General features: G+C 39.1%; 1 protein-coding gene across 1 annotated transcript in view; it reads left to right on the forward strand.

Annotated features, from left to right (window-relative positions):
• FBLN2 (fibulin 2) overlaps positions 1 to 19,799 on the forward strand; it is a 94,028-nt gene that overhangs the window by 70,214 nt on the left and 4,015 nt on the right. The window contains exons 7-15 of the mRNA XM_026857719.1: positions 1,156 to 1,272; positions 1,707 to 1,808; positions 9,163 to 9,297; positions 11,432 to 11,569; positions 11,877 to 12,020; positions 15,585 to 15,713; positions 16,234 to 16,359; positions 17,008 to 17,124; positions 17,915 to 18,043. Of these exons, the coding sequence (XP_026713520.1) occupies positions 1,156 to 1,272; positions 1,707 to 1,808; positions 9,163 to 9,297; positions 11,432 to 11,569; positions 11,877 to 12,020; positions 15,585 to 15,713; positions 16,234 to 16,359; positions 17,008 to 17,124; positions 17,915 to 18,043 (1,137 nt within the window). The remainder of the gene's footprint in view (positions 1 to 1,155; positions 1,273 to 1,706; positions 1,809 to 9,162; positions 9,298 to 11,431; positions 11,570 to 11,876; positions 12,021 to 15,584; positions 15,714 to 16,233; positions 16,360 to 17,007; positions 17,125 to 17,914; positions 18,044 to 19,799) is intronic.

Consider the following 19,799-nt stretch of genomic DNA (forward strand, 5'->3'; position numbering starts at 1 on the left):
TTTGTATTTGTACCTGTCCCAGTACATTTCCTGCACTTTGCCAGACCGTGAATGCTTTTGTATTTAACTTTCATTTTTTAAAATGAATGTCGGTTTTTCATGAGGCTTGAAAGAAGTGATGTTCTGGGAGTGGCTCTATGAGGCAAGGAGAAAACATGCATTGATGAAACTTCACAAGCTGTTTTTCACTTCTCTGCTCTCCTTCTGGGGAGATCATTCAGCATATGCCACAAACAGGTGTCTTGTATTTACCTCTGTGTCACAACCCATTGTATGTCTATGGTTTTTTGTTTGTTTGTTTGTTTGTTTGTTTGTTTTAATGAAATCATTCTTCCTGTACCCAAGACCTGTATTGCAATCACACTTCATCATTTAATGTTGTCATTGTTTGGTGGCTCACACTTTGCTCCAAGTGACGCTTGAACTCAAATCAGTGGGAAGAGGACCATCCCTCTAAAGGAAGAATTTAGCCTTATGGATTTAGGCTTCTGTTTTGATGGTATTGATAAACTCTTATGGTATGGATTACTCTTATTAATGTAACAGAACTTTTTAAAAACTATTTTGATACCCTTAACATTACTGTTTGTTGAAAATCTTCATGACAGATAGCAATTGTCATGTTTTCCCTTTGGCTGTGTAAAAGTCATTCCAGAGTATCCTGTGCTTGTAAAGGTGAACATCTGCTTTTCATCTGCCTTGAAACAGGATGTACAGAATAAGTTTAGACTTGTTTTAGGTTCAGCTAATTTTTTTGTCATAGACTGAATGAAAGACAGCCACTGTCTTTACAATATAGCAGCATTTTAGAAAATAAAATTAACACTTTCTGTTTGATTCATTAGGTATTGCAGTATTTTACGGAAGCTATTTTCAGCCAAGCTCCCTGATTTTTGTCCATGACATTTGTGAGCATCTCCATTAGCATGCAGCACTATGTGTGTGTGTGCTGTCAGACAGTTGTTCCCATCAAACAGATGGCAACTTCCAAAACTGGCTGTTCACCTCCAGGCATAGACAGTTGTCCAGGTCACCAAAATGTTTCCTCCTACAAACCATGATGGACTGGGATGAATGGGACCGGGACCCTTGTCATGGGGTGCCTGGTGGAAATGACGCTGTCCCTGATCTTTGTCTGCCTCTCTTGCCTTACAGATCCTGACAGAGGACAGGTGACAAGGCTGGAAGCAGAAGCCACCATCCCTCCAGCAGCCTCTCCTTCTCAGCCTCTTCTCATCATGTCCTTACAAGAAGAGCAGGATAAGTGTAAAAGTATGTTGGAGGTGTAAACTGCAGATGCTTAGAGAGCTGGAATAAAATTCCACACATCCCTTCACCAATATGATTTCAGCACACATCCTTAATTTGTTACCTCTGGCATAAGCAGAGGAATTGTCAAGGGAAACCTGAGGAAGTAATTTGAGGCTATACTCTGATTTCAGGGTTATTACACACCTGCTGTTTAGTTTAAGGTAAGCAGTGCAGCTGTGCAGCATAATGCGCACAGTACAGGTAGGAGTGGCACAGGTGTGTTTCTCTGTAATAGGTGGGTTGTAAGTAGTGATTAAGGTTGCCTGGACAGATTGTTTACAAACTGCATTCCCCGTTGCCTAAACTGAGATTATGTTTGGATGACCTGGAGGTTTGTAACTTCAGCTGATCTGTGTTGTGAATGCTAATGTATTTTCCAATTTTGATTTGTATAGATAATGGCCCCTGCAAGCACATCTGCAATGTTGTGGAAGGAAATGTTGTATGCTCCTGTTTGCCTGGATATACTATCATGGCTGATGGGATTTCTTGTGAAGGTAAGTGGTTCAGGTTCACCACAGAGACATGGTTAAAACACTTTTATATAGATCTCATTGATCTCATACCACTATGCGTTTCTCTAAGGGTTCCTTATTTTCAGTGCTGTGAATTGCAAGTGGCAGCACAGAGACCATTTGGCAGAAGGAATACCACCAGATCTGCTTCACAGATAACTCCTGAAGCACATCTATCCAGTGGGCCTATTACCTGGGGACTTCAGGTGAAGACAAGCCTGGATTTGTGCTCTTTTCCTCTCACATTCCAGGCTTTTTTTCAGCCCTCTTGATTTCTCTTTGCAATGCTGTTCCTCCCCAGGGTGTCTGTACGCAGCTGTGGACATGCAGCTTTTCTTCCCAAGGATGGGACCAGCTAGCAGGACATGGGCATGTTTGCTGTCCTGAGGAACCTCCTTAGAGCTACAGCTCTGTCACTGGTTTTGTTCGGGTTTATTTCTGCCTGCCTTGAAAACCTGAATTCAGTGAGGCTTCACTGCTATGAGGAATGTGCCATTGTGAGCCGGTCCAGCTCCATGTTTTTCACTTGACTCTGAAGTTCACGCCTGCACAGTAGTGAAGAGTGTGAATTCTAAAGTGGTATCATGATCATTCACATTATATAAATTTAAAATGGACATATTTGGGTAGTGACAAAGGATATGTTTTCCCAGGAGAGATTTGGGGGCCAGAAGCAATGCCCTGTGACGTACCCTAATTATAAATCTTTAAGTATGTGAACAATAACAGCCAGCAGGGAAAAGCAAGTAGATGCTTCTGATACTCAGAATTGCTCACAAGTGATCCACATCCCTCATAATCTCAGATCTTATTGAATAACAATTAATTTTCATTAAATTCTAGATAGTCTGTGAAGAAAATGGGAATTTAATATTGCCGGATAAAATATTCACTTTGCATTGCTTACTCAAGTGTGGTGGAAGCTAATTTGATTAATTAATTAATTAAACGGGCATTACAAAGCAATCATTTTCCAACAGGAGGTGAAAAAATTCAGAAATGTCAGTGGAAGTAGTGAGTTTAAATTGTAGCAAGGGACATTTATAATCTACATTAAAGTGAGTACTTGATGCTAAGGATGGTGGTGCACTGGAACAGGTTTCCTGCAGAGTGCATCTGTGTGACTGCCTGTTTTTAAGAATGGCTCTTTCTGGAATTACAAAAGTGTAGGGGTACAAGCAAGGACTAGATGATCTCTGAGGGTTTATTCCAGCCCTATTTTCAGTGTAACACTGTATATATTATAGCACGGTGCTGATGTGGTAGCTCCAACACACCTCATTTAGACATCTCCAATGTGAAAGAAGTGTTATTTCATTTCAGAAATTGTTCTAATAGAATTCTGTTTTTCCCTTTTGGTTGCAACACGTTGATATAGATTTGGATGAGTGCCTCACAGGTGCTCACGCTTGTTCCAGAGGACAATTATGTGTGAACACATTGGGATCATTCTACTGTGTCAACCACAGAGTGATCTGTGCAGAGGGCTTTGTACTCAACAGGCATAGAAAATGTGTTGGTAAGATGATAGGTATAAGCCATTCACCACAGCATCATAATTCTTCATGCTCTGCAATGCATTTAAACCATTTGTGCTAAAATGCTCTCTGGCCATCTTTGCATATGACATTTCAATATGTGTTAGTAAAAACACATGTGCACCATTTGCTCAGCCACTTAACATCATGAGTTGTATGCTATTTGGCTTTTTCCCTAGCAATACATTCTCAGGACACATATAACTTTGCACATAAGTCAAAAAGGTTCGCAGGTATGATGGCCACAGCAGTACTGGTGACTATTAAACTGGACTAAGAAAACATCGCAGTTGATCTCTCTGGACAGCATCAATACTGCCAAATCCACAGACATCATGAAACAACAGAACTTCACAAATACAGTTAGAGAAATCAGCATAAGTCTAGGCAGTGGTAAAGATCCATTCCAAAGTGATTGAATTTTAAAATTCAGATTAGTCCTTTGTTGATTCTGGAACAAATTTCTTTGTGTAAAAGTCAAAAGTTGCATCATAATTCTGCTGTATCATCCCTTCTATTTAAGTTCATATAAGAAACTAATCTATTTTTAAAGTCTCTTTATGAGAATTTCATTTGATTCAAAGTGCCAAGGCCCAAGCTTATTAAATAGTTTATATTTGGGATACTTTTCTAGAGGCTGCTGTAGGAGGCACCTGAGCTGCAGGAGTGTTGTGTGGTAATGCCTGGAAAAACAGAGCACTGGAGACCTCTAGTAATTAATGAAAGCAGCAGTGCCTGTGACTGTAATGTCATGTGTGAATACATTTACCTTCTTCCACCTTTGTCCTTCTCCCTACATTTATAATGTTGTTTTTTCTGATCATCACAGCTTTGGTTTTGTTCCTGTCTTTCAAAGCTCTATGATCTCATCTTATCAGTGAGCATCATACAGCACAAGGGCATGAGCGGGAAAGTTTATACAGTGCATAGTTTAGAGCAGAAATGTGATTTACTATCTTCTGGGTCTTTCTCAGATTTTCTGTTCTCAAAATTGGAATTTTTTTTAAAAAAAAAAATTTTGAAATCAGAGATACTGGTAAGCATGGAAAACTAATGAAATGATTTAGATTAAATTAAATGACTGAGAGGACACCACTGGAAGGAAGCCTTTACAGAGAAAATACCAGATTGTGAGATGGAAGATGGTATTTGTAGTTGGCCACAGTCTGCATGGTGTGTTTCATGGCTTTCACAGAGCCTGCTGCATGTACCACACTTCTGAATATAAGGTCTAGTAAGTGAGCAGTGAAGAAGCTGCCTCACCTTGTTTTTTGCTTCTGAAAATCTTGCCATTTTATCCCCTGACATTTTTCCTGGACTTTGCAGTAGAGATACATCTGTCCTTTTCTACATCTCAGGAGTGTTTTGTTCCAAATTAATGTGTTTGTCAGCAATTTTGGCAAAAGGTGCTATAGTAGATGCCAAGTGCTTCCTTTTATTCACGTTCTTCCTCTCCTGTCCTCTACCTCATGATGTTATAACAGAGTTTTATTGTGACTGATATAAGATAAACCTCAGGCATAGCTAATAGAATGAAAGGTACAACTCTTATTTCTAAAACTAAAAGACGCTCTTCTCCCTCACTAAATAATAAACCTCTGTATTTCTCTAGTGCAAGTCAGGTTTTTATAGCTATCCTTGTAAATAATCTAGAAAACTTTGTAGTGTCTCTTTCCTTTTTGATAGATATACCCTGTGTTCTCCCTACTTGTATGCAGCTCTGTTCTGTGTGTGGTGGCTGGAGAACATTTGCTGTATTTAACATTTTTTCTACTTCTCTAGTCAAAGGGGGAAGCCACAAGCATACTGTGGTTTCTGTTTTGTTGAACTGCCTCATTGCAGCCATATTTGCCTAAGGTATCCTTTTCCAGCTTAACTGCTTTTGTGCTCCATCTTGAGCTATCTGAAACATCACGAGGAAAGCTTTGGTAATTTGTTTGCAAATTATTACTGTTTTAATGATGTTACTCTGCATATTTTAGGGACGGGAGGAACAATCTTTGCACAGCAACAGAACAGCTGATAACCTTTTATCTATTGAATTTCCTTTAGTCAAACTGTAGAAAATGATAACTCCAGGTGCATTCACAAGCAGATATCGAGAATTCCTGAAAGCCAACCATGCACAATGAAGAGTCACCAACTGTTTAAATAGCTTGCACACATCAGCTTTGTATAACTTTGTGAACAGATATTAAAATGTCTTTAGGCTTGAAAGCTCCATGTTCTCCAGAGATAAGAGCCAAGTTGGTTTTTTTTAACGTCGATTGCTTTTCCTGGTGGCTTTCAGGCAAAGTCGTTACCACCACCCACATGCACACTGATGGGAGACTACTTTGCTACTTTCTTTGTTACTCCCATTTAAATTTTCCTTCCTGCCAGAGTGAGCAGTAAGTGGTCATTTTATTGCTGAACCATAGGGACTGTGCGTCAGCACAGGATGGGTGGTTGCAAAATAACAACGGGTCTAAATAAAACAGATGTATTCCATAAAACAAATTGAGCTGAAGTAATTTGAAGAGGAAAAAAAAACATGAGAAAGTACATATGCAGGACAAAAAATATCTGCATTTCACATTTTTATAAAATATGAAAAAAAATAGTTTTTATTGTTGAATTGCATATTAAAAAGCAGTAGGTAAATGTTGATATTCCTTTGCAAAAATGTCAGCTTCTTAGATACAACAGATATGCTTAGGGATCACATATATGTTGCTGTTTTCAACAATTCCAGGGAAAAAAGAAAGAGAGCTTACACAATAACATTTCATTCTGGTTTTTACTGACATAAAGTGAGCAGTGTTGTTGCCACACACATGGACCTAGTAGATTTCTCAAAAATTATCTGTATGACTTGTTTTTAATATATTACTGCATTATTTTCCCTCTTATTCCTGGGTTTTTTATAAATAGAATCTTGCCTTAACTCACAGTCCTAATTGTGTTGGATGAAGACTACAGCTGGTCCAATGTTGGGAATTAACTTCGTTTCAAACTGCAAACATAACTCATATTTTTCCTAGTGCTTTGTCAAGCAATCTTACTGACATGTTGAGTTGGTTTCCAGACTGAAGAGAGACAGGCTGTGGTCCCTCTTGATTTTATGGATAATCAGCAGAGAGTCCTCTTCTATAAAAACGTATTCAGTCCTCACTCCCCTCTGCCTTGGCAGAGCAAAATGATACTAGGTGCAGCCTAGGCTATGTAACAGAGCTAATACAGGCGCTTGTGTGCTGCCCCGACACAAACTGGGACTATATTCACAAAGATGCCTTTTCCCACCCTCACACTCATGCTAAAGGACATTGATTTGCAATAGGCATTGATAGAGCAACGACATGGACTGATGGGAACTCATGAGCAAGATGCTTCAAGTCTGCTGGGATTTCATGTTGTGGCATGACCATTTAGGAATTCTTTTAGGAAAATGAACAAAAAAAGGCAATGTCTGTTTAATAAAATGGAAAGGAAACTTTGGTGGGCTGGCAACTGGCCTGACATCAGAGGTGGAGATTTATGCCCTAACATTGAATAGGACAGGGCAGAGCCTTGCATACTGCATGGCTCATTGGTTAAGCCTTGCATCTCAGCCCAGGTCACAATCATTCGACTTTAGAGATCATCAGTGTATCATTTGTGCACAAAACTGTCATTGAACGCAAAAATTTGGCATGTGATCTTCCAGTTTCCATAATTTTAATTTCCTCCAATGTGTTCTGGCCAGCTGTACTTATTTTCTCAATTACTAAGAAATTTGAAAATTGAATCAGAAAGTATAGACTAAACATGGAATTACATCAGATCTTTGTGAAATCTTAACCTTCTTTTTACCTGTTTACACCTGCTAATCAGGTGAATATTTCCTGCATTATTTAGGTAATATTTCAGACAAACATGTTTTCCTCTTAGTAGCTCCTTTGACATCATACTGAACTGACAAGTTTACATGGTGCAGCATAGTGCTGACTGTTTATATGAGAAGGCTTTTTGTGCTTTGCAAGAAAAGATGGTCTCAGATCTATTGTACTGATTTGGATGCTGTTAAGTGACTATCCACAGCTATTTTTGCCTAAAATTACAAAACACACAACCTGAAATTTATTTAAGATCTAAGTCTAATTAGGTGGGAGGAGTCTACCACAGTAGCTCATATTCTTATCCCAACACGTGAGGGGTTTTTTAGTTGTTGGTTTTTGTTGTTGTTCAGTTTGGGTTTTTTCCAAGACCACTTATGAGAATATTGCTGCTTACACTTCAAGCTAATGTGTCAAAACTGGAAACTGTACAAGCATTAGGAGGACATAACCCCAAAAACCTTTGGGGTAGGGAGTTGCCTGCCAGTCAGTGAAAGTACACAAGCATCTAGTGGGACAGGCAGAAAGATATCCAGCTGATGGTAGTGACCTTGCTGTGGATTAATCAGCTGGCTTTGGAAAACAAGTACACAGTGTGTGAAGAATAACAATGGCTGACAGAAAGAAAATACAAATAAATGAAATGTGAAATGGCACCAAGCTAACATAGTGGTCTTGCAAAACTAAGTGCACATCAGAAGTTAGCTGACTTCAGCAGGAACTGAAATTTCTTGGTACTCATCTTCATGTTTGGTAGAAAAAAGGCTGACACATTTTCTAAGACAAAAGGCTTTTAAAATGGCTTTTCCTGTTTTCATGCTCCATGAGGGGAAGTAATATATTTGATGTTGTACTTATCTGGGAATGAGGTTCTACAGCCAAAATGAAAATCTGATTTAAACAATAGTTGCTTTATTGTGTAGTATGAAAACAGCTTCATGTACAGAGAGGCTGGATGATTGGTAATAGTTATGGTCACATTTGGCTTTTGTTATCTCTAGAAATACTTCTTAGCTTTATATAGAACTATGAATGTGTAAGATTTTGTGGAGAAGGGCAAGAAAGCTTCTCTTCCCCTCTCTACCCCTTTTTGTTGCTTGTAAGTATTTTCTCATCATGGTATTCCCAGCTTTCATTATTAACATAAGCTACACCTGAATTTGAGATTATTTCATCCAAGCCTATCAAAATGTACCATTTTAAAGGTGTGGCATATTCCCTTCCAGATTGTGTCCTACATTCTGTGATCTGGTATTTAAGTGATTTTTTTCAAGGAACATTTCTACTACTCCACCTGTTAAAATCAGATCTCTTTAAAAATTTAAATACAAATTTACAAACTTGATTGGGCCTTCATGATTCCTTTCTCCATATTTTCTTGTGTACCCAGTTCTAACGAGGCATTCCTTAGGAAGCAGTTACGTTACATGACTCCACCTGCAGCCAGGCAGGCAGTTTCAGTACCTATCTCTTGCAGCAGTTCCACCCCAGCACCACCACCTGTCTATCTGGCATGAAGCAGCAGGACTGATATATAGCCTGAGCTATGAAGACCTGGTAATGAGCAATAGGCATTAATCACTTTCTCATTCAGTTGTCCAGGAGGTTTCTATCCAGTATAAGATAAGCTGATTATCTGCCCACCCTGCATTTAATCAGTTGTGTCCACCCCCTGTCCTCAATGCCTGCACCATCCCCTGCACATTTGGGAAGAGAGGAGGGGGAGGAAATCTCCCTGTGATTTGTGTCTCAAGTTACTCTGTGTTAACAAAAGATCCTGGAATAAATCATCTTTCGTCATAACACTGTAGCAAAGTCTGTTTTGATTATCTTTTGGAAGAAATGGTTTCACTTGAGTTTTTGACTCCTTCCAAAAGAGCAGGACTCTTCCTGCCGATCACTTGATAAATATGTGGCACTGAATTGTTTAACTATTTCTTGTAGACATTAATGAATGCGTAACAGATACGCACACCTGCCAGCGGAGAGAGCACTGTGTCAACACGATGGGATCATTCAAATGTCTCCAGGAACTGAGCTGTCAGCCAGGTTATGAACTTAAGGATGGAGAATGTGTTGGTAAGACAAGTGTTTTTCAGCTGATGCAATTGCTGTTACCAGAAAGGAAAGAAAAGGGTTTGAAAGCATTTTATTGTTACTGGTCTGTGATACCAGGATTGTAGCTAAAAAAGGCTGATAATTATGGAAGTGTTTAGCTTCATTGAGCCCCTTCTGTACATTCATTTATTTGAAACACTTTCCAACAATAAATATAAATAATTTGGAAAATGCATGAAATCTTATGGAATGGGATTTACCCTGTTTTTAAGGGGTTAGAGAGAGACCTTACTGATAGAGGAATTCCTGTTAGCTCCTCAGGGTAGCTCTGCTTTTCTCTGAAGGGTCTGAGACTCTTTGCTGTTGAACACTGAATCACAGCCTGAATGGATCATGGGGCTGACTTGGTCCAGACCTTCCTGTGTTTAGGAGGTCTGTCTGTATTTATTTACAATTTGAATGGCCTTGGGGTTAAGAAGTTATTCTTCATCTCCCCGTTCTTGGCCTGTATTGAGCTCTAATGGAGAAGCTAACAGCAGTAGTCATAGCACAGCAGAAGTTGCTTTGCAGCACAGGAGTATGCAAGACACATGTGCTCTGCCTTCCAGGGCATAAGTCAGTACTATTTACTCCTAAATGTTTTACACAGAGTGTCCTGACAGCTTGACGAAGAGATGCCTAAGGAAAGAACTCAAGTCTGACATATAACGTAGGGTTATAAAATCAAAACTATCAGAAATCTTGCTTTATATAGAGCTGTCATAAGTAAACCTTGGTTTACTTGAAGAGGCTGCTTGTGAATGTCTTGTTCTGTTGTCTTACTCTGTAGCTTTGTAGCATTTATTGCTCATCAAAATTACTTTCTAGTTTTTAAAATAGATTGTAACAGATTATAAAATCTACAAGATTGTTTCAAAGTAGCCTTTAAATTACCTGATTATAAGAAAGACTAGAATTCCAGAACTACTCTGTGTAAATTTGCCTACAGATAACTATTGAACTTGCAGAGGTTTATGAAATACTGAATTCCACATTTTTTATTTGTCTCAGACAATAAATATGGTAGGAAGACCATATAGTACCTTCTGGGAGATGGATGATGTTCCCTCATGTCCTTAACATTTGACTGAGGAGTTAGGATAGAAAGAGAAGTCCCAGCAGTTCTCCCCTTGTCTGCCTGGAGGAGTGGGAACTCCTCAGTTGTAGAGTTTCCTCCATTTGTTAATCATAGGCAGTGTTCTCAGGAACCAACATATGTTAAAGCAGCATTTGAAAATAATCACAAGAACTGAATTTCAACATATTTATAGCTGAAGTCTGTTCCCAGGTGGGGTTTCTTCAACTGGAAAATGTAAGCAGTGCCACTATAGCAGCTGATCCATGTAGTTACTCAACATGTATCTGTTGAGTGTAAATTTATAAGTTTGAAACTTGCAGGAAGAGGTTTCAATGTGCCTAGAAAGCAAGCATTAAGTTGGTGATTATAATTTGATAAATAATTTCATATACATAATAAAAAATTTAAAAACTGTGTTGGGCTTTAACTGCAGAGTAAGAAAAAAAAAAGCTAAAGTTGTTACTAATATTACAACCTCTCAGATTTTTTCAGAAGTTTTTAGAGTCAAATAAGTGTTTGTTCTGTGTACATAAGTACATATATATACACATGTGCCTGTGTACACGGTGAAATCCCAGCCCTGTTCAAATGAGGTGCCCTCTTAGTATAAATTTCAGTGGAATTGGCTTTCTACCTAGAATTCCTGAACTATATAAGGAATAAGAGACTGTTTTGCTTTTGATAGAGTGTGGTGCACGTTTTATTATGTGTACCTTATTCCTAATTTTAAATTGAGTCTTCAGGATTTTAAAACTGCAGATGTTTCACTATTTGTGGTTTACAAGAGATGCTGTGAACAAGACAGTTGAGACCTGAATCAGCTTTGCTCCAGGACCTGACAAATTCTGAAGCCTATGCTGAAGTGAATGTCCAAGAGCAAACATACCTAAATCTCAGATTTCCCATAGCCAGTGTTGAGAGTCTGTTTTAAATAATGCTTAACTTCTTTCTGAGAAGTTAACTAGTCATGAAGACATGAAGGCTACTAAAAACTATAGCTTAACTAGTCACAATTTGGTGGTTTGATCTGATTAACAGATATCAATGAATGTGAGAGAGGAACTCATAGCTGTAAAGTAAACTTCATTTGTCAGAATACAGAAGGATCATTCTACTGCGAGTCAAAGCAACGCTGCATGGATGGATTTTTACAAGACCCTGAGGGAAACTGTGTTGGTAAGTGTGACCAGCAATATATTTGTAATATGCACAGCAGCACTGGCCAACTCCTGTTTCTTTTAGCCTGTCCAAGGAGTGTATATTGACCACATGTAGTTTTCCTCAAATCCTGCTGTGAATTTAATTTAAACATTGCTGTCCTTTTAAAGATATGCATACTTGCATATTAAATTTGAAAGTGTTACTAGAACAACCTTAACTTTTCCCACAATAAATTCAAATGAAGAAAAAGAAGTGACAGATGGAAGAAAACAGACCATAAAAGTTAGCTTCTCTCACTATTCTAATTAATTTTCTTCACTAGATATTAATGAATGCACATCTCTCCCTGAGCCATGTAAACCAGGATTCAACTGCATCAATACCGTTGGGTCTTACACCTGCCAAAGGAACATGCTGACATGCAGCAGAGGCTACCACTCCAACGAGGAGGGGACCCGATGCGTTGGTAAGGTCAGACTCCAGCGTCTGGTCAGGTGCCCTCTCAGAGGAAAAAGTACATTTTGGTCTTAAAAGGAGGTTTTTAGTTACCTCTGGATTCCTAAATGTATTTGAGGAATGGGAATTTCTCATATGCATTTGCTGTCCAAGCAGCTCAGTGATTTGTTCACACTACAGGATGCTGCACTGATGTCTGACTGCTGCATGGAGTTTCCCTGGGTGACACAGGTTTTGTCTGCGTATGGGATTTACTGGCTTCTGTTCTGGAGTGAATGGGATTTAGTTGCTTTTTAAACTCATGCTGTCAGTAAAAACCATGTTCCTTTGTTATTTTTTGCAGTATCTCACTGTAAGTGATATGATCTGAAGCCATGGGAGAGGGCAAACGAGAACCACTGAGTTTGTGGACTCATGGGAGTAGTACTCAGTGGATGTTTTCTGTAGCACCACGAATGGTGCTCCCCATTTACATCCAATTGTGTGTATGTTTAGGATAAATTCTTACTTTCTTTGTGAAGAGATTGTTGAAATATTCATATAGGCTGGCATGCAGCTTGATACTGATTTGTATTTGTTCCAATGTGTTTATGGAGTTACTGACTCAGAATAGCAGATTTCATCTCTTATTAGAGAGCACACTAGGCACAAAGGAGGTGAAAGCTTGGTCCTTGGTGCCCAAGGCAAGGCTGGCTATGTTTTTTTGAATTCCCTATGTTCTGTGTTACACGAGATAGGAAATTATAAAACAACTTCAGAAAAAAAAAAAAAAAAAAAAAAAATACTTATGTTCCTTTTTAACAAAAGGAACGATCAAAAAATAAACAAAATATAGTTTTGTGATCCTACAGATGGGTGGAAGCCTTGCTGGTCACGACTAGAAACTTGTAGTGAAAAATAGCGCTATAGCTAGAAAATCCCATTTCCACATCAATTTCCGCATTCTCCTTTTTGCTCCTCATTACACTGTTCTCCCTTCATGAATTTACCCCCAGGACTATCCAGACTATGCTTGGCCAGTGAGAATGTGGGGAAGATTTGGAAGCAGCAGAAGATGGGGACAGTTTATGTGTGTAACTGAGGAAATTGAGAAAGCTTCCTGCCCTCTAGGGCATTGTATTCATAAATTCAGGGCAAAGCAGTGCAGTCTTATTTGCTGTCTTATTATATAGCAGCCTGAAATATTTTGCCTGTACAAAGGGAAGGTCCAAAAGTCCCATCTCTCTCAGTTGCTGTGAAGATACAGTTCTTCAGCTGGTTTCAGTCAGTCCTGTTTCAGCAAAGTCAACTGGGTTAGGTATGTTTGCACCACCTGAAGTGTGGTGACCCTGAAAATGGCTTTAGGGTTACCACCATGCCAACGTGTCCATGTATACCGTTTCTTTCACAAGTCGTCAGTCACCACTGAGCAGCACAGAAGTCCTGGCTGTAGAGCTAATGGCCTTTGTTTTCAAGCCATGCTAATGGCTAGGGCAAATTATTAAATTTCAAACTGATGATTTATAGAAAGAATCCAGCTTTTTTCTCCCAGTTGTTCCTAAAAGAAAGTGACTATGTGTAAATATGTGATAGAGGAGGAAATTGCTATTATTCATACAGCATTTGTATCTTTAAAGCATGATGAGATAACACAATGTATTATAATTACTGATGATACTTTCTCTCTACATGATTGACAATGCTTTTAAGGAGCACATATAAGGAAGCTTCCTAGTTAGATTTTGGGAAGAAAAATCTTCAATGTTAATTGGTGATTTCTCTGTCTTTGCTGTATGCGCTCTGTTTGCAGTCTATCTCTTTTGGTATTTTTCTGGTATGACTTTCTCTAAGTAGACAGAAAGCTTGGAGAGGAGAAAAGAAAAGCATCTGATCCTAATTTCCGCTCTCTGTTACAAAGGCTAGTTTATTTAAGGCATTACAATAGCTAATTAGATTCCTGATTCAGATTTAGTCACAGTAGTAAATACATCATCTGCACATGTTTCTCCAGCAGAACTACACTTGTAGGGCCATCTTCTCTGTTAGAGGGTTATTCTCTCTTTATAATGTTCATATTTTCTAGTTTAGTAAATGAGTTATTAAAAGCTACCTCTTACATTTAACTGAAAACTACTGTAACTATCATGAAATATAGCACAGTTAGAACTAATTGAAGTCTGAACTCAATGGAATATATAATTTTGGATGAAGTAATGAAATGGTTGCACAAATGAATTAATTGCAAATGAAACTGCTACTTTACAAACTTGTATCTGCATTAGAAACTCCTTGTTTTGATGCTACCTCTGATCTTAAAAGAAAGTGGGGAGACAGTGTTTCAGCAGCAATCTATGAACCTGTCAGGAATCCCTTGCTTGGTGAGTGGCATTCCCTGCCATCCCTCACCCCGGTGCCATCAGGGACTGTGTTGGTGGGAATTGGTGCTGAAATACTGAACAAAGTAGTTCTTGGCACCTCTCATCAGGGTTGACCCACTTCTCCAAATCCAAGTTTCTGTGATAAATAACTTTCTGTGATAATTAACTCTAACTTCCCTATCATTTTCTCAACAAATGACTGCTTTCTGGAGCACTCTCCAAGGCTGTTGTTTGATGGAGAACTGCCCAGAAACACTTTAAAATTAAATAGTGCTCATATTTGTGACCTCAGGTAGGGCATTATGGAGAACCCCCAGCCTCAGACTACCATCCTAATTAATATTACATGAACAGGGATTTGGACTGTAAAAGTAGTTGAAGATTTGAATAATAGGAAGGAAGCAGGTTCTGATGGCTTAAGAAATGTCAGAACTCAGAATACTTGGAGAAATACAAGTTTCTGATGGTTAATCAGACTTTTTGATGCTTCTTGTCACAGATGGTAACAGGGATTTGTTAGATACTGATGAGCTATTTAGTCATGTTGCAAGTCTTGTAAATCAACGTGTATTGAAAACTCTCATCTTCATCTGAGGATTTTTAAAATGAGATTGGAAGTGATGCATGTGAGTGGAGAAGTGACTAATTTGTTGGTATTGGATTCTGGATGAGAGGCCACGAGGAATATCAAAATCTGAGTAGACTGAGAAAACAAAAATGATCAACATTGGGAAAGAGCAAAGGTAGACAGCAGAAGGAAGATTGAAAGGGCAATTGGAGATGAAAATAGCAATTGCTTTAATTGAAGGGATGAGCAGAATTTCTGGCTATTTCTTGTTTTGCTTTAAATGGCTTGCCGTGACTCACATAATGGCAGAACATCAGAATAGGGTGTTTAAATGTCATGGTTTGATGAGAATCAAAATGTGTTTACATTGAAATGCAGAATATGCTGGGAAAGGTCTATGCAGTTACAGTTACCAGTTGCACTTGAAAGATAACGTATTGCTTTTGTGAAGTTTGACTTAGAGATATGTAAAGCTGCCTCTGAGAAGAGCACAGTGGGAAAAGCTGATATTCGCTGTTCTGTCCAGGGGACAACCCTAGCAGTTTCTTTTCCTTTTTCTTTTTTTTTTTTTTATTTTTTTATTTTCTCTTCTTAAACATTAATTTTCAGCAAACTATATTTAAATGAATTCCTTTCTCTGATTCTGCAGATGTGGATGAATGTCAAACTGGTGTACACCGTTGTGGCGAAGGACAGATTTGTCATAATCTTCCTGGGGCTTATCGCTGTGACTGCAAGATGGGATATCAGTACGATGCATTCAGCAGAAGCTGTATTGGTATGTGAAGCGCAAGATGAGATGAAATGACTGATTGAGCCTTGGACCTCAAGGCAGTGTATAGCACCATTGTAGTGTGCACTTATTAGTTCTGCAGTGCAGTGCCTCAAAAGATAATGGAATCACCTCCAAAGCAGCCGTCGTTCAGCGCGACCAGCCGTTTAGAGCTCTGCTGCCCCGTGCTGTCATTTTGGACCAGGTGCCCTTGGTTTGGTTTAGCTGCAGGTTATCGATTAAAGTCATCTGCAAAGTAATTTCTTATAGGTTATGCTTCTGCCACTGTAGAAATTTATCTTTCTGAAGATTTCACAACTTTTTTCATAAGAGACCATGATACAACATTTTGTATTTTATCACTACTCTACACTAATTAGAGCACAAAGTCAGATAGCATAAAACCTGAGGTTGCAGCTTTTCATGCTTTGAAAATCAATCTCTGACAATTTTTAAATTATCCTTCTGCATCTTGTTTGATGCTTTTATTTCTAAGTTGTTGTATATTTGCTTGTTATGCTGGCAGATATAAATGAGTGCTGGAATTACCCTGGACGCCTGTGTCAGCACACATGTGAGAACACCCCTGGGTCCTACCATTGCACTTGTTCTTCTGGTTTCCGCTTGTCTTATGATGGGAAGCATTGCGAAGGTACCAGACACTTTTTCCATGAAGAATAAATTACAGTGTGAATTAAGGGACTTTAGAGAAGGAGTTGAGGTGAAATATAAATACAGTAAACCCGTGATTAATGTGTGCTCAAATCTGCAGTTATTCAATTGAACATTCAAACAGTCAGATGAAGGCCAACAGGTTTCTCCTCTTTCTTTCTTTCTTTCCCCTACATACATTTTTTCCTTTCTGTACAGATGAGAGAAAAGGAGAACATAACAAACTTAGAATAGGAGACTGTTCATTCAAATGTTAATACAGGTGAAACTTGCTTAGTGACAAAACTTGAAAAATTTTATTTTAAATTGAAAGGACATTTTTTAAGTTCACGATTTTTTTAGGGCAATGATTGTAAATATGTAATCAACCTCAACGTATAACATCTGAAACACGTTTGCATGTGTATGTGTTTTCATTGGCATATATAGAAATTAAATTCAGGTGCAACAGGCATCCTCACACTTCTTGGTATTGTGCCAAGGAGTAGAAGCATTTTTCTTGGGACAAATTATTCCATCCTTATTCACTCTGACCAGAAGGATCTGGTAGCTGTTCTCAGAGGCAAGAGATGAGAGATACTCTTCTGAACCATTGTGGCAATGTCTGTGGGTTTGTTTTTGGATACAGATGTGAATGAATGCGATACTAGTCCCTGCAGCCAGGAGTGTGCCAATGTTTATGGTTCCTATCAGTGTTACTGCAGGCAAGGTTTCCAGCTAGCAGAAGATGGGCATTCTTGTAAAGGTAAGGCCACTGCTTTGTCAAGTTAAAGATGTGTAGACTCTTTAACAGTCAGGGCTGTCTAACTCTGAGCAGCACCTAATGCTGCACATGATGCCTAAGGATGATTGTGAGTTACAGCCCACTGCAGGAGCTGCAAAAGGTAACTCCATCTACTGGAAAATGCAGTTCATTTTCATGTCTCCTGCTTGGGGCTGGAACACACTTGTGTGACTGTAGAACCAGTGAGGTTATTGTTTTATGGGGCTAGAACTTATGACTGAAAAAATAAGAAGGGAAGATACGTTTACCCATACTGCATCAGTTAAAGCCTCCACTCAGCCACAGCTGAGTGAAGCCTTGCTCTTGTTCATGGTGGGCAAATGAGGAGTAGAGTAATCAGAATGGAGAAAGGAAGGATTTTCCCTATTTTCTTGAAATAGAAAATTTGGAGAATCTTGATTTAAGAAATGGTGAAGAAGCTCACATTCTTCCCAGCACAAGAAAATCCCCAAAGCAATTCTAGAAGAATTACAGAGGTATCAGGGAGAAGTTTTCAAACTCCGATGTGCTCTAGACTCGTTCTTTTCCATCCTACTTGCAACCAGTATTTCTGGGATCAGTCTTGTGGTCAGCATTTCAGAAAGCACCATCAGCAGTCCTAGGGCAATGTCAAACTTACATGCTTGCGTCTTGTTTAAGAATATGTTATAAATGCATCAGATAAGAATTGCTTTGTGTTCTACACCCTCCCTTTTCAGATTTCTGGTTTTCTTTTTTTTATATGTTTGTATTTGTGTTTTTTTTCCCCCAGATATCGATGAGTGCACACAGAGTGCAGGCATTCTTTGTACTTTCCGCTGCGTGAATGTTCCTGGTAGTTACCAGTGTGCTTGTCCTGAGCAGGGATATACCATGGCAGCAAATGGAAGAACCTGTCGAGGTAATGAGGAGTTTAGAAACTGAAAGGATTATATAACGAAGCTTTGATCATTGGAGTAATCTAAGCTGTTATGGTTATTCTGTCAAGTCTCCATGTTTTATATTAGTCACTGTTAAAAAGCCAGTGTTTGGCAAAGTTGCCAAATATTGGTATCTGCAATGTCAGCTTTTTCCCATGTTAGAAAAAAGTACTGTGGCAGCTCAGCTGTCAATGTGAGCTAATTGTTTAAATTAATTCCTAAGGGAGCCCACTTCATTCAAATTCAGGCACTGGATTATTTGCATGAGCTGTATGTGTACCTTGGCACAGCAGGAAGCGATCTGGTTTTTTAGAGGTGCCAGGTGTAGAAATCCGCGGCTTCATTATGAGTTGCACTTTCGTGCAGAAAATGGGGAGAGTGAATGTAGAAGCTATAATGGGGACTTGGACATCCAGAAGTCTGCAACCTAAACTTAAATATGTTGGCGTTAGTTACATGTTAGTGTAAATGACATGTATCCTCCCCACACACCCCTTTTCTTCAGAATCACAGAAATGTCTTCTGGATATGTGGTGTTTTTCATCTGCTGCACAGCTGTCTGGTTTTGAAGTAAAAATCCCCTATTTCCAAAGGATGCACTGACTGTGTAATTATGATTGAAGATCTGACTACCTTACGTACTTTACACGCATTCCTGCAGTCCGTTACACTAACTACCAGGCATTTCCTGCTCTTAGTTTTTCAGGAACCCTTCACATAACTTTTGGTTATGTATCTCCTTAAGCTTAAATTCTCTTCTCTGTGGTAACAGCAGTGAATTTACACTGTGTAAATCATGAATGATATGAGCATACCTGCTCCTGACTTTGGAGCAGAGAAACAGACTAAATGACAAAATCTTTTTTAAGTTTGATTGTTTGTGGTTTTTTTTTTTTTAAATGTGTTTTTAAGTATGAATGCAGTTATATCCATGTGCATTTAAATTCTTACATAAAAGTCACCTTTAGAAAACTGCAGCTATAACTCTCCTCGGGCTTTGTTTGTTTGTTTTTTTCATGCTAACTCTGAGTGCTGGCATGTTAGTTGCCACCTCTGCCAGCAGTGAGATCTGAGCAGAGGACTGAGGACATCTTCCAGAGTTACAGTGTGAGTCACTGTGGTAATGGGCCAGCACAGCTCTCCCCAGCCGGAGGCACCCAGCGTGCTCCAGGCGCTGGAGGTGGAGGAAGATTTGCCACACCGATCTGCGGATCGCACTTGCGTTGTTGGTGTGGTGTGACATCACCCTGCATACTGACCCTGTGTGGAGAGGGTTCCTATCGTATAGACTAGCCCTGCTAAGTGAGCTATACAGTGACACTCGGAAAAGCTTTCTGAAATCCTTGTGCCACCTGGTACATGCTTAGAGAGCAAAGTTGGTCTACTTGCAAAGCTTGGCATGTGTGCAGCACTCTGTGCACGGCTGGGTGATCTGGCATTTAGTCAGGCACTGGAAGTAACCCCTGGGTAAGTGCCTCTTTTTTGAGCTCTACAAGTTGTAGTTACAAGTTTGAGCAGGCTTATATATTGAGGTCTCTCTGAAAACGTGGTCAGAGAAATTGATGTCGGCTTCACTAAACTCAAGATGACTATATTGGTTTCCAGCTGAAGATCTGGTTCCAGTTGCTCCTCATCTCCAGTTCTTAAGAGTTACTGGTGGTACATTCTTTGTACCTTTTTTTTCAAACAGACGAGTTGCATCTCATGTAATAGGATCTCAACATATGGATCTTTTTG

The sequence above is a fragment of the Athene cunicularia genome (genome assembly GCF_003259725.1).
Source record: "Athene cunicularia isolate RWA chromosome 12 unlocalized genomic scaffold, athCun1 chr12_part1, whole genome shotgun sequence".
Taxonomy (NCBI): domain Eukaryota; kingdom Metazoa; phylum Chordata; class Aves; order Strigiformes; family Strigidae; genus Athene; species Athene cunicularia.